The 16,118-nt window shown below is 34.6% G+C and overlaps 1 protein-coding gene across 7 annotated transcripts in view; it reads left to right on the top strand.

Annotated features, from left to right (window-relative positions):
- CEP112 (centrosomal protein 112) overlaps positions 1-3,988 on the top strand; it is a 259,583-nt gene extending 255,595 nt beyond the window's left edge. For 5 of the 7 annotated variants that reach the window (XM_063293475.1, XM_063293478.1, XM_063293477.1 and 2 more), the window contains 3 exons: positions 358-459; positions 2,563-2,627; positions 3,640-3,988. In XM_063293475.1, coding sequence (XP_063149545.1) covers positions 358-459; positions 2,563-2,627; positions 3,640-3,643 — 171 coding nt within the window. In that variant the 3' untranslated portion in view covers positions 3,644-3,988. Of the gene's footprint in view, positions 1-357; positions 460-2,562; positions 2,632-3,639 lie in introns of those variants that run through there. The other 2 variants (XM_063293476.1, XM_063293474.1) reach the window with 1 other exon arrangement.
- Positions 3,989-16,118: the final 12,130 nt, after the last annotated feature.

Here is a 16,118-nt window from a genome sequence, read left to right as displayed (position 1 = left end):
TGGGTTGACTGAAACTGTTCCTACAATAATCCGTTGCAATGGGGGGATAGAACACTCATAAATATCTAGGGCCAGCATCTGTGATAGAATTCTATGGCCATTATTTAATATTTTGAAAACAAGCAGATACTATCTCAGATTGTTTGCATAATAAAAATGAGGTATTGATAGCCTTATAGCAGGAAGAGAATGCCAAGGAATTTCTCAGGTTAGTTCAATACAACATAATTTTTCTTGCATATCAACATTTCTCTTCATATAGATTGCCTCAAAAACACAGGTTGTGACAGCTCCTAAATAACTTTAACTGGGTCACCTTGTCTTTGCTATGTAAGTACTTGCTTTCTATGGTTTCAGGTGACTTCTATACGGCAAGAATATGAAACCAAACTGAAAGGTCTAATGCCAGCATCTTTGCGACAAGAACTCGAAGACACAATTCTCTCACTAAAATCTCAGGTAAAGATTTTATCTCTGTTTGTCAGCATTGTACAGTAGCACCTTGTCTAGAGTATGATGGTTCAAAGAGCTGACAAAAATATTCATAGCATGCTGATATAAGCAATGGAGTTTGACAATTGATAGTTCATAGTCTTGACTTCTGTTTTTTTCCTCAGCTAATTCCAGCCTATATTTCACTCACAAGAGTTATTTCTATTTTTTTCTCTGCACCAATATAAAGAGGCAGATTTAGCCTTTTTGATCTCTTAAACGACGGGGGTTCTAGTAATTTAATATTTAAACATGAACATAACTTTTAAAATTTGGTAGCTTTTACATAAGCATCTTTTGTTTTTCAAACATGCGTGGTTTCTGTAAAAAGACATTAGTGACTCAGCTGAAAAATAGTTTGTCACTGCTTACTTTTGTGAGTACAGGCAGCGATAGTGGATACAAACCCAAGAAGCCATGGGGTCTCAAATTGGGGTTTGTGAAGTCACATTTTTCAGTCTGTTGTTGAACAAGCAAACATTCCAATACCATGATGAACTATTTCCTCTTCAAGCAAGAACATTTAGGAGCCACTTGTTACTTGGCATAATTTTGCTGCCCTTACATTCCTATAATACCAGAGGTTTTCAGAACAAGATCGAGTGGATGAATGGGTGTTTGTTGAATAAGTTCACACTCTATAAGGTAATCATCAATAAAGATTTTCTTTTGCAGTAGATGCATTTGGCAAAATAGTTGCGTGTCTTAGGCCATCTGAACTGGTCTCCTGTGACTTCCTGTAATTAGTAAGACATTGATAGGAGCCCAACTAAAATTGAAGATTAGAAAACCTTCAGTCCTTACATTTTTCCAATTCACATAGTCTTTAAAAGGTTTGCTGTTATTTCATTTTCATCTGGAAAATGGTGCATTTGAGATCGTCATCTTGTAGTGCTATTTCTAAAGGAATTGCTATGGCGAAGGAGTACCATGTTCCCTCTTGATAATAACAGGTGCTTTATGCCACTGATTTTGAGAAGGAATTCCTGCTGGCAATCAGCTTCATCCAATGTTGCCATTACAAATAATAAAAGGGAGAAGGGTTTATCCAGGGAACCTATTTTCAATTAATAGTATGTGTGACTTATGACTTGTATACAAACATACCAACATTAACAACTGAAAAATCCCCAGCTTCCAGTGAAGTGAGTTTGGGGCTGAAATTTGATTTCCATCTTCAAAGCTTCTGTTAGCATACATAGCATTTCAAAAGAGTAAAAGTAACTCCAGACTTTTAAAAGTGGATGCTCATATACAAAGCATAGCTCGCAGCTGCCTGTGCAGTGAACTACAGTATCCAGCTACAGGCTGTTCTATAACAGCTTCTGAAGCACAGGTGTCTTCTTTGAAAATTGTTGGAATTCCTGTTTCAAAAACATCAGCCAGAAAGAACAGTGGAATCCTTGCACCTGTCAGGGCTATGAATTGTTCCAGAGGAATGAGAGGGCTTGGTTAGGTAAAAGTACCAACCGAGCAGCAGTAACAATGAACAAATAGGAAACATTCACTTCTCAAACAAAGCTTTGCTTATATTGAAAATATGTTGGCTGCCCCCAGCTCCTCAATTCTGAGTCTTTCACTGTATTCTTTGTGTTCTATCCTAGCACTGTACTAATGAACTTCTATAGCATGCTTATGATTTTACTTTTCCAACGAAGACTTTCTGCCCACACTTTTCAAAAGCAGAATCTGATGCAAAGACATGTGTAATTTATTAATGTTGACACTTAAATTGTAGAACTAAGTATTCTTACGCCAATGTTCCATTCTGAAATCATTGAATTTCTTGTAAACAAAATTTAAGGATTGCATTAAAAAAAATCAATTCATTCTATTTTGTCAAAATGTGTAATATAAAGGTTACTGCATGAACATAGAACATGAAAGGTATTCTCAGAACATGAAATGCACCTGATCTTGATTTAGGCTGTTTGACATTTGGACATCAATCCCTAGGTTATCAGGCCATAAACAGGGTTTAAACAATATATCTGAGGAACCACAAGCAGATGTATTCAAAGGTCTTTTGTATACTAGAAGCTCTTCAGTTATGTTAGCTGTATTTTCTAGGTAAATTTTCTACAAAAAAGAGCATCTGTCCTACAAGAGGAACTGAGCACATATCGTACCAGAAGGTAAGCCAGTATCTCCTACTCAGATTGTTAGCTTGTTTTTAATAAACAAAGCATCTTCAAAAATTTGCCCATCTATATTTTTGCTGTTTAGTAGCTCTAGAGCAGCTGGCAGGTACAAGACTAACTTGGGCCTTGCCTCAGTATACCTGAGACAGTGGTTCAGCACATGGTTGTAGGGCTATGAAATGTCTCCGTCTTTTGAGATAAAGTGCAGTGATACAGTTTATGATCTTATAGATCATATCTTTAAAGCCCAAGATCTTTGCCCTCCTTGGCTTTTTTTAGATTGTTCTACTCTTATGCAAAAGTATGCACAAATGTTGCAATAACAGCCCAAAGGTGCTTAGTACTCTTTGAAAAGAGTGACTCACAAGAGTGGTTATGTCACTTCAAAGTGATGTCACTGCTTTTTTTTTCTTTTTTTCTTTTTGAAAACTGAGTAGAGTCCTGAATTCTGCAACATTTCTGTAGGGTTACAAGATATGTAAATACCACTTAATTAAATTGATAAAAGACATGATTGTAATATAAAGCTAGATCACATCTTCTCAAGAGGCCTTTTCATAGACTTTGGCCACATTTCAATTATGTTGCAAGATCTGTGCATAAGATTCTGGTCCAGTTTAAACTTGAATATTTTATGCACAAACCTCTGTAACATATAGCCTGGGATTTCCTGTTAGTCTCTCATCCAAGTACTAAGAGGTCTGATTAGGATCAGTTGGGGTCACTTAAGTGCTATGATGAAACTTCAGATGTTAACTCCATAATCCGTTTTCTGGTCTTCAGTTGTTCTCTTCTTGGTAACCATAGTTTCCCAATTGAAACCATAATTAAAAATTCTTCTGAATTAATCCAAGAAGTCTGTTGTCTTTCATTTTAATGTTCTGCACTATAGTACTTAATATCTTGTATAGTGGGGACCCTGATTCCAGGAAGTGGGAAAGTATCTAAAAGAATTGTCAGTTATACAAAATAAATGGTTGATTGATGGTAACATTTTATTCTTTAGGTAATTACTGGAGGTGACTCTTTTATTCAAGTGTCGAATGGATTTCTTTCAGCAGGTTTGAAGATTTGGATCTTTTGAATTAATCTGGGAGATCAGTGATAGTTCTATAAAAGCAGATTGTGTAATTAAGGAATAAAAGTACATCCCTTATTCATAACAGTATTTTAAGTTACTATACATTTGAATTATTTTATCATTATAAAAAGATTCTATGTTTTTGATATATTCACTACCTGTATCTTATTAATTTACTTAAGAAAAACATAATTTTGTTTGCTTACATTGCTTTTGTCACTTGTTTCATAATGCAGTTTTGTTTTTATACATGCTAAAATCAAGTCCTTATTATAATTATATTGTCCAAAACATGTTAAAACATATATGGTATTACTTCATGTTCATATGTTACATTATTAAAATATTTTTGTACATTTTTGTTTCAACATTATTTCTATTTCAACACCTTATTTTCCACAACAAGTATCTGCAAAAAAGTAAAAATGTTTACAAAATGCTTTCATTGTAGTGTATATGGCAGGATACACCTTTAAGTCTGCTGATTCTGAATATTGTTTTAGATGCTCAGTTTGAATATGAGTAGTAAGAATATATCTATTATTCTGGAATGGGTAATTTCTGAATAATGTGGTATAGCATGACACTTAAGTCTGTTTCACAGATTCGACGATGAAGTCTTTCTACTGATCTACAGGCATCGGAAACGTATTTCCCTCTTTAGCATATAATTATATAGTTTGCTTCCTTGCGCCATTCCCATTTAGTGTACTGTTGATATGTCCAGTGTCATGCCTAGTCATTAATTACCTGATGTGATTCAGGAAATAACAAGCCTAAAAAAAAGTGTTAATATTTCCATTACGAGGAACTAATTGCATGATTGCATACTATCCATGAAGCCCATGCCTCTAATAAGTCTTCTGAAATCATCAAGTGAAAACAGGCCATGTTTAGTGGATTTAAAATCAAATACTTAGGTGAGTGACAGATACCTATACTGAAGAAAAAAAATGTTATATTAAAAAACAGCCTGTTTCTGAGTACAAGATACTGGCTATAAGGAGGAATTTATTTAGCCCTCTAAAATAAATAGATGCGGTGATTAGACCTTTTTGTCTCTCACAACTGGAGCAGCTCTGTCTACGAGTATCAAAATACAAAACTTTGATTACAAAGTATTTTGACAAGCTAGAAGAAACATAAGATTTGATGGATAGTTCTTTTTTTCTGGGAAACAGTAATTATAATATTTTTAGCATATGTAGCATTTTTACATGTTGAGAGTGCTTCAGATGTCCTGTCTGGGTGTCTTTCTTATGATCCTATAAAGTGAATGACAATTACTATCTCCTGTTTGGCAGAAGGAGGGATAGAGAAAAGCTTGCCTACGGTCACCTCATTTGTCCATGGCAGAAGAGAGTTTCAGATCAGGAACTCCCTGGTTTATGTAGTTACAGGATTATTAATATTTTCACATACTAAGACTGCCTAGGCATATGCTAATTTCAGAAAATACACTGGAAGTTAAAATAGCAGCTGCTTTGCATATTAATTCTTCAGTAGTAGTTCCAGTTCTGTTGGTTCTTCCTTCACTGTTGTCTGCAACTGAGTTTCCCTTGTTACTTCCAGTCTATACACATTGCAAAATGGAATAAGTATACTGATGATGCAGAACCAAGGGTCTATGCTTCATGCACTCCCAAACCTGAAGGAAAGTACCATTAAGAACATGAGCATCTGCTAAGACCGCAGAATAAGAAATCCAAGCACTATGCACTATGAGCAAGCAAGCAAGGAGCCTCAAGTTAAAGGTTTTATATGCAATTCGGGCATCCATGGCTATAAATGATAATGTTTCATTCTGCACTGCTTTATAGAAAAAATGTGTTTCTTTGATTAACAATATTATATCCTGCCTTTTAATACTCGGACCTTTGAATTAAGGGTGAGCCTACCTCCATATAGATACAGGGTGACATTTTGGAGGAAACAGCTTTCAGCTTATAATTCAGAGATTTTTGAAGAGTTCCTTCTCTCTCCAGCCTGAGGAAGCCTGTGCAAACTGAAGCTACGATACAGGCATTCTTGAAGGCCAAGACTAATAATCTTAGGATGAATTGAGCAAGCCCAAACTTCTACTCAGTATTAAATGAGAGGCCAAGGCAATTTTTGAGGACTTAGATAAGGGGAAGGGAAGGAAAATCCCAAGGCCTCTAAATGTGCTCGAATGCCTTAAAACACCAGTCAAAACTGTATAAACTGGTAGCATGTGGATTAGCTCAGCTAATTTATGCAAACCTCAGTCTGCCACAATCACGTATGCCTACCTCTGCCTTAAGGTACCTCTTACTACTCTTCATATACACTTATACACACTTTTCTAATTAGGTATCATGAGTTTAATCCCATTATCTTCACACCCTGAGTAATAGGTCAGATCTTCAATTATATTTCTGGCTGTTGAAGTGTTTCATGAATAGAAAATATTTGTGATTGCTTTAAAAGCTAGGAAAGGTTACACTAAAAAATATAGGGCACTCTTGATATTAAGTAATTCAAACATATCATACAGAAAGCATATGGATTCTTTTTTAAATATTGCTCTGCCTTCTAAAATCTCTATATGCCAAAGACACCAGCCCCAGAACTCATTTTAAAAGGGAAAAGGGACAAAGAACACCAGGCAATTAGTGAAAAGATTTTGCAACGCAAGGTCATTTTAATTCATCTTTTCTGTTTTAAAAAAGTATCTTCTTTGCTCAGCTTTAATATTTTTGCTGAGAAAAATAATAAATTTTTAAATTGTGTCATTAAAGGCAAGTTGCCTCTTTCAAAGCACACCATCAAAGAATGCTGAAATTGCAAGATACTGAAACAAAAATGTATCACTGATTGTAAGTATGGTAACCAAACACTTTCTTAAAATCCTTTGTGCGAGTTTATTTTCTATTCTCTTTTGCTACAGCACTGTAAAAACAAGACATGTCCGATTTACATCTCATAGGTCAAAAGCCATTTAAAATTGTTTGGTTGTTTTATTTCCGGCATTGTTGTATTAATTGTGTAACAGATGGGATCTTTTTACTCCATTTTATAAACAATCGTTACAACAAAGATTTCTACACCTCACAAGTATGACAAAAACAAAATTGGTTAATTTGTCCAAAGTACTGTTTCCAGCCAGACCCTTTTTTTTTTTGATAAGAATTTTATTAGATTTAAGACAAAGATAAAAACTACAAAAAAGCAAAAAAACTACAAGAAGAAAAAAAGAAAACTAAAAAAGTGTGAAAACACAAGAGAGAGAAAAATTTTTAGAAGTTACATAATGAAGTGACTTCCGACTTTTAACAGCAAGGATATGGAACAATCTTCCATAATCAATTCCTTACTCTATATTAAACCAAAATCACATTATATAAATCATTCCATTGGCACAATATAAAAATCACTAAATACAATTGCTCCTTCCCCTTATTTTAAAATATATATTTACAGTATTAAAAAAAAATTTACCTTCTCACCCATATACACACACACACACACATATACATACACACAACTCCTAATAAACTTCCCCCTGAAGATAACAGCTGCTCTTACCAGTCAATCGCGAACACTGTTCGTGATTTTCTGGCTGCAAGCAGCCTTCCTGTGGACAGATGGGGTGATTCCGAGTGTTTTCCTTTCTCCAGGAAAACACTCCTGGGCTTCAGGAAAAACCTGCCTGAGCCCGAAAAATCACTGCATTGTCAGTTCTGCTCGTGGAGCCCACGAGCTCAGCTGTTCAGACTGACATGTTCCCGCCAGAAGCCTCCAACCAGACCTTTTTGATAATCTTTGGCAGTAATTAGGAAATTTAATTGGACATCCTTTAGACATTTGTCAATATTTTATAATCTTTTCATTCTTTCCTCTGAAAGTGGATAATCCGTTTAACCAGAAAAACTCAAAATAGAAGCATAAGTTATTTAAAACTGTGCATGTTCCATAGTACTTTGATCTCAAATGATTTTTTTTAATATTGTCATGCCATTTTTCCTGCTATCTATTCAGTCCTCTAAGCACTTCAATTATTGTAAATATAGATAACATATTTTTTGCACCTTCCCTCAACTTTTCCATTTTTTACATTCAGAGGAGAGGTTATATTTTCTTTTATATGTACAGAGATGGGAAGTCTTCCAGCAAAGTAGTATTCCTTATTTAAAAGTCTGTGTGTGTGTGTGTGTGTGTGTTTGTTTCAGGGATGTCACTGATCTGAAAAGGAGAAGGTGGTGCATGAAATAATTCTCAATGTTGTAGTAAAAATGTCCAAACCCTTGCTTCCCTAGGACAATTCTTTTCCACGTTAAGGATGTGCAGGTGTATGAAACTTCCACATGATGCTTACAGGTGGTGGAATGTTCAAATGAATAGGAGGGAAGAGAGGCTGAGATGGATAAGACATACTGTATATATAGGTGCCTGAGTGTCTCCCATCATAATCCACTCCTGTCATGATCCACTCACTGATATGTATCTCATATATATACATACATACATACATACATAGTTTCTTTCCAATAAAACGCATGATAAAACCAGACTATATTTGTGAGTGCTACATTGCAATCTTGCTAGTGATAGAAAATGGGAAATCAAGGAATGATGTAAAGTGAAAGAAAATTCATGTACAGAATGCTTAAGGAATTAGGATAATAGTGCTTGTGAGAAAAGATTTTTTCCCCTAAGTTACGAATTGTGTGTGTTCAAGTGATAAGGTTTATAAATTTATTTTTAATATTTATACATTCAGGCTATTCAAAATTTTGTAAGGGAATTAAATCTAGGTTTGACTTTGCCTTGAACCAACTAATCTTGGAATTACTGTAAAAGGAATAAATGATAAAGAGCATGAGTGAAATGAAAGCAAAATAAATATTTGTGTGTCCATTAACCTAAGAGAAAGGGGAAGGATATAATATATCTGAATAAAGATAGCATGATATTGCAGAGTAGGGCTGATGAGAACATGTAATGAAATGAGATACAGATTTAATTATGAATGAAAAAGCTAAAATGGCTATCAAAAAGTATGAATTAGGGTCAGTCTATTGTGGATGCATATGGAAGTGGATATCTATAGGTTGGTGACAGTATTTACCCTCCAATTAATGATGACAATGGAAGAGCCAAAAACAGGTTTTGGGGGAAATTCTGAATGCAACATTCTGAATGAATGCAATCCAAGGGAAAATATTCTGTTAGTGCCATAGACACTATTTTCTTATTTTGAATTTGTAAAAAAATTGCACCCAGAAAGAAAGAAAGAAATTTGATTGTAATTTACAGAAAGGTAACGTTTAACTTTGTACCATGTAGAAGTTGTGTTGGCTCTGTTCACTTAGGGATCCATTGACACATAAAAATTTATTCAGGGTGCCTAAATGTTTGCAAAAGATGCAAAAATGGCTGTTATAAGAATATATTTTGACCCTCTTTATTATACAAAAATAAAAGGTGGGAATGTCAGCAAAAACAACTATTAAACATAGTTGAAATGGATGTGTGGTGTGGTAAAGCAAGAACAAATTGGGTCAAGAACAAATGGTTGCTGAAATGCAGATTGAATGCCAAAATGAGTGACCAGTATGAAAGAGTATGTTGAGGTAGTTTGGTCATATAAAGAGGATAAATGAGGATCAAATCACAAAACAAATCAATGAAGAATGAGTCAAGAAAAAGAGGAAGTCGAGAAAATTATAGTGAGATGGCATTGATGAGATCCTTAAAAAGTAGGAGGTGAGAATTTTAGAGAATAAAATAGATGAAGGAGCACGAACATAGTGGAATGAAGGATAGAAAGGTACCGAGAAATACAGTGTTAGTATAAACTAAATTTAACTATATTTCCTTGTCCTTCACCCATGCCTTAATTTCTTAGGCTTACTATTTCTTATCCTTTCCAATGCTTTGCATAACCTTGTTTACCCTGCAAGGAAATAGCATGATTAGAACACGTATATGTATATTCAGCCTTCCTTCTCATAATGAGGTTCCTGACCAATTTATAGCTGTCCCATGAGGTCAATGAAATGTTCTGGGATTCCCATTTTTCTACACACATTCCACAGCTTGACATGATCAACACAATTAATTCTATAATCAATGACGCACATCTTGACTTATTTTTGGAGTTCTTTGGCTTTCTCAATTATCCCATGTCCATCAGCAGTAATGTCTCATGTCCCTCAGCCTTTCTTAAACCTATTTTGAACATCTGGCATCCCCCTTTCCATACAGGGCTAATATGCATTGGATGATCCTAAGCATTATTTTGCTAACATGTAAATTAAGAATATTGTGTGATGGTTTGCATGCTCTATTAAGTCTCCTTTCTTTGGTACTGGCATATAGATTAACTTCTCCCAATCTGTTAGCCAGTGTATCATTCTCCATCAGCTGACAGCTTGATTAGAACTTTTACTGATTCTTCTATTGGTTGTCATACTTCTGTAGATATACTATCAATTTGTGTAGCCTTCTGCCTTGGTAATGACTAGAGAACCGATTTAACTTTATTTCCTAATAGTAGAGGTTCTTGCAAGTAGGGAATACTTTCTAAGGTATCTTGGATGTTGATATCTCTACAGTACAGAATTTCAGTATATTTCTTCCATTTTTCTTTGATCTTCGTTGAATCAGTCACTGTCTGTCCATTGGTATCCTTTAGCATATCAATTTGATGGTGGAACCTCTATTTCAGCTTTAGCTTTATTATTAATGTTTTCATGAACAGCCTGATTTTACTTATCTAATATACTGTATTTGTCCTTCTTGCAGTTCAAGGTCTTCTTACTAATTTTCCAGCAAATTTAAAGGCATCAATTGTTCTTCATTCAGCTATATGTGTTTAACAAGGAAAACCACAAATTTGACAATATGTGCCTTTGTTGTCATTGCAGTGTCTCCGCACTTTTAATGTTTTGTCTAGGTCTATCATGGTGTTTCTCCCAAGTAGCAGACCTCTGAATTTCAAGATTGCAGTCACCATCTCTACAAGATAAAGTCTGTTACTATTTAAACTTCCTCTTCACCAATTTGCATTGCGTTGGCCATGCCTGTTGACGTAACCATAGGTTTTTTGCTTTTTTTTAATATTGATCAGCAGACTAGCTTTCAAACTCTCTTCTTTCACCTTCAACAAGAAACTTTGTATTGGCCCTCTTCCTTGCTTTCAGCCATCAAAGTGATAACATATCAAAGCTTGTCGATGTTTCTCCCATCAGTTTTAATTCTAATTTATATTTCTTTGAGTCTAGCATTTCTCATGATATATTCTATATATAAGTTAAATAAATAAACAACCTCAGTGCACTCCTTTTGCCGTTTGGAATCCTTAGTTGCTCTATATTCTGTTCAAACTGTTGTTCCTGATCATTGTACAAATTCTTCAATAGGCAGGTTGGGAATTGCAATACCCTCATGGAACTGCTTCCATATGACTTATTCTCACATGAAGCATCCTTTTTGATAGAAATGAATTGGGAGCTCCTTTGTGTGTAAGAGTTACATTTGCATATCTCACAGAGCTTCGTGTCATGAAAAAGGTATAGGATACAACAATCTAATTTACTGTATCTGTTACTGGACTTGTTTCAGCCCAATTATTTGTAGTCACACTATACATATTTCATTTGGCACAGCAGTGGTAGCTTTGAATATTGTGATTCTGATCGTAGAATTCTAATGCTAGCTTCTGATATCACAACTCCTGAAGTATGAATTATATTATTTATCATATTGGCTAGGAACATTTCCCTCCCTCTAAGTGTGGAAAATAAGTCTTTCCAATATATATTGAGTTGATTTCATGAAGTAAGTCAAGCACTATGAAATACAGAAAAAAATTAAAATATTTAATTCAAATGATAGACATATGGAGACTTAATCAAAATTCCCAAATGTTAGCTTAACTGAATTTGGAAGCACAACTGTGTTTTTTAAATATAACAGAAAAGTCATATTTAGATTATTATATTCACTGACATAATATCAAAACCCAGGTGAAATTAAAAAACAAATTTAAGCATCTGTTGGGAAAGACTCCTGGTGCCCCTTCAGGATTTGTGAGGGAAGGGGAGATTTTGAGCGGGCCATGATTCACATAATTCAAAGGATTATGTATGTATTCAAGATTGGACTGCAACAAGCTATGTATTCTGAAAAGATTTGTTGTGGTTAATATTTAGGCCTTATAATAATCAGGGATGGATCATCATGCAACACTTGAAAAAGAAGCTCTACTTCTGCCTGTAATTATTGCCACCCTCGGTGTAGATTGCATCCAGATGCAAGGTTGCTTGTGTTCCCCAAGGCTTTTTCAAGGTGAGCATCCAAAGGTTAGCAGGTGAGGTGTTGGAGAGCTATTAATATGGAAAGACTGCTTGTTTATTCATGTTCCTGCTCCCAAAGAGTTCACACAACTGAAGACTGGATATTAAAAACCAACATCCTACTTTCTTTCATTATTTTTGTCTTTTAGAAAGGAGTCAAGACCTTTCTCTTTAGCCAGGCTTTTCAGTTTTAATTTGTCAATAGTGAGTTTTAATTGTTAACTATTATTGAACTTTCAACCACCTGGCTGGAAAAGAAGGGTGTCAGTCAAATAAACTGTAATTGCCACTTGCCATCATCCGAGGGTGTTCATTGTTCTGAGGGTGAACTCAGTACAGTGGATAAAGGGTTATTCATTTTATGTGCTGCTACCTTCTGAAGGCTATTAGGAAACCAGCTGCTGCTTACATCCCAATCAGTGTTACCTTCATATCAGTCAAAACAGGTATGATTCTTGGCATCATTCAAGGATCTAGTCATTTAAAGAATGGTTTTTGTTGCATACGTGCCTGCACTGGGAGGCTTTTTAGTGTAGAGCAATGTCTTCTGAGACTTGGAACACATGAAAAGCCTTTTTCTGTAGGGACAGCAGAATGGAAATAATGTGAAAATCTTTGCCTCTCTCTTTGCAAATATTCTGACACCAACTTAAAAATGTTCCAGCCATTTCTTCCTCCTGATGGTTCAGTTAGTTTAGATTTCTGTTGGTCATTAATATGTTGAGGTTTTTTTTAAATCTGTTACATTTGCACTGTTTTAATTGGATTGATTTTGTTGTTCTTGTTTTGTTGTTGATGATGTTGTTTATTGACAGTATCCATCCAAAGCAACATTATATAGACAGGGCAAAAAAAATAGAACATTTAAATATAAATAAAACAATTTGGATTTGAATGTGTCTTTGGATTTAAATACAGTGAATCATGTCCAGATTTATAAATGTTCTAAGAAATGTTCTAACAAATATTGAATTGGGCAAAGAATAAATAACATTAGTTAAGATTCAATATTCATCACAACAAGAATGGAATATTTTATTTTTATATAGTAATTTTATTAAAAATTACAATTGCAACAATAGAAACATATAAACTAGAAAGAAAGAAAGAAAAAATAGGAAGTGAAGAAAACAAAAACAAAAACAAAAGAAAAAAAATAAGAATATAGTAAAGAAAAAGAAATATATAAAGAAATGACTTCCCCCTTCATCACAAGTATAAACAATTTTAGTAACCTATCACCTTCTCTTAAAATACAACAAATGATCTTTTCTTCCCATATCCTATCTATAAACAAATCTTTAAAGCCCCGTCATATCAGTCCTGATGTCAGCAAAAGTCCATTAAGGGTTCTCAGAGATAACAACGTATCTATTTTTACCTTCATCAAATAAACCAACTTTATATTCCTTTCTTTTACTTTTAACAATCTTAATTTTTAGTTCCTTCAAATAATATCCTAGAATTTGATTTCTTTTTTTTTTCTTTGTCCCTTCTCACAAAATTCTTTAAAGCTTTAACAAGCGTTTTTTGTAAATCCAATATAAAAAAATTATCCAGGTCAGTCTCTTGGTTTGTTATATATATATCCCTTTTAACTATTAAGACATCAGCCAGTTTCTTTTGTATGTCCAGTGTAGAATCTTTTTCCATGTCGTTCTTGTAGCCTGACATTTTTAAATCCACTTTCAGATCAGTCTCAATCTTGTTCGGTAAAACTTGTTCCTCTTCCATAACATCTTTGAAATATAGTCTATCTATAGAGACAGGCACTCTTAAAATTAACTTCTGGGTCCATTGTTCAAAAATATCCTTCAATATGTCCAATGTTAAAATATTTTGTTTCATCCTATATTTGTAAGTCAAATTTAAGTGTCCTTCTTTAATCTTTAATTCCTTCTAGTTCTCTCTAGTGTCCAGCCTTCAAAGTCCCATCCTATCATGTTTTTTTAAAAGAATTCAAAACAGCATTTTCCCACAGGAAGGATTCTTATAATTAATTCCAAAATCTTATTTCAAATCCATCTGAACCCTTACTCCATTTGTAACTTTCAAAAATCAAAGTTCTAATCACCCTTTTGCTGTTTATTTTTTTAAAAAATAAACTTGTATTTAAAACTTCTTTCAATAGAAGAGAATATCGGTAGTTCAGGTTGAACTGTGGAGTCCTTGGTACTTTCTGAGCTTGGTTGTTTGCTGGCAGATGTTTTGTTGCCTGAAGATGTTGCCTAATCGGCCAACGAAACATCTGCCAGCAAACAACCAAGCTCAGAGAGCAGCAAGGACTCCACAAAACTTATTTCACTAAGGATGAGGGAAACTCACCCAGTGTTGTGAAACTTGTTGATCCAAAGGTTCCTAATAGCTGAAAAGCAGTTAACAAGCAATTTCTGAAAGTGGTTAGAAAAGGAAGTATGTGAACCCAGTGTCCTTTTAAAGGCACCAATTGTGATTTGAGCAAGATGGCTATTCTATTCTGCTGTCTTGTGGTCTCCTCACGAGGAGCAACTGTCTGGAATACTTGTGAGCAATCTCAAGTCCTCTCCTTGTCCAGAGAAGAATTACAAAGAGCTGGTCTGCTTTCCAGATCTTCATTCCGCCACAGTCATTGGGCCTGCTTTTAGTGAAGCTCATGATTTCTTCCCTGCTAATCCTTCAAGAATGGAATATTTTCAATAGATCCTTCCCTAGATGCTATAATAATAAAGGGCACCAATAATTTAAAGAAATAAACAATTTGTACGCAGTATTAGCTACACTTTACCGAAGTTTTACTTACAGGAGTATCATTAGGTTTATGAACTTTTTGAGATACAGTTAGCTTGTAACACTTTCCCCATTCCACAGTTCTATTTATAGCAGCTAATAATAGCACCACACTGATTGATTGATTGAATTTATATCCCACCTTCCCTCCAGGAGAACAGGTAGCATACATAGCAGTTCCTCTTCCAATTTTTCTCCACAACTTCCATCCTGTGAGGTAGGTTTGAGTGAGAATGACTGGTCTGGAGTCACCCAGTGAGCTTCCATGATTGATGGTACATTTGGACCTGAGTTCCCCAGTCTTAATCCACTACCTTAAGGTACATGTTAAGTATACCACTCTGGCTCTATTTAGTAGTTAAGGCATATTTGTATGCTTTATTTATTTATTTATTTATTCATCCATCCATCCATCCATCCATCCATCTCTATTTAGCAATTAAGGCATATTTGTATGCTTTATTTATTTATTTATTTATTTATTTGAATTATACTTGGATACAAATTGTTCTACACACTTCTGATCTTGAAAGAACTATTTAAAATAGAAGGAGTTTCAGTTCTGAAGGCTATAAATCAGGATGAGGCTCTTTAGTAGACGGGACAGAATGCTGAGGCTTAAAATTTCTGAAACTGCCTGGAGAATCTCTCCAACAATGCACAAGGGTAATAATGCTTTGGGCTGAAGTATTTTCTAAGAACTTCCAATTATTTTTAATAGGGCCCCTTTTTAATTTGTTTTAGCACTATCCTCAAATGAGAATTGTCCCAGGTGTCTGGTGAAGTCAGACAAGATGCTGAAATGCTGAAATGATAATCCACTTTAGAGTTTTTAACATACCACAACATTCTTGTTATTTTTGCTGAAGGAGATTAACATGGCTACCCCTTTGGAAATGGTTCCAGATTATGTGGGCAGAAGAGAAATTGCTTTGGAAAAAAAAATGCAGTCCTTTGGTTCAGAATTGACACTGCTCTAAAACACAGGAGCACCCTCCCATCCACCACTCACCCCCACAAAGATTTATTGTTTCACTGGGAGGCCTTGTAGCATCCTTTCAGAGTGATTATTTTTCATGGTACAAAGGCTAGATTATAAATTAACCAAACCTCTTTTTTTAAAAACATACTAAAACGTTTTACCTTTTCACACACAACTAAACCTCAACTACAGTATAAATAAATAAAAGAAGGCTTTGATCAATTGATTGATTGATTGATATTTATTTTTGTTATTTTAAGAGCCAATGTACATTCATGGAGCTTCATATAACAGTTTTCCCAATAAATTAATGTACTAATGAATGGTCCCTATGA

Source organism: Candoia aspera, chromosome 2 (assembly GCF_035149785.1).
Source record: "Candoia aspera isolate rCanAsp1 chromosome 2, rCanAsp1.hap2, whole genome shotgun sequence".
NCBI lineage: Eukaryota > Metazoa > Chordata > Lepidosauria > Squamata > Boidae > Candoia > Candoia aspera.
This window is presented reverse-complemented; position numbering and strand designations above follow the sequence as displayed.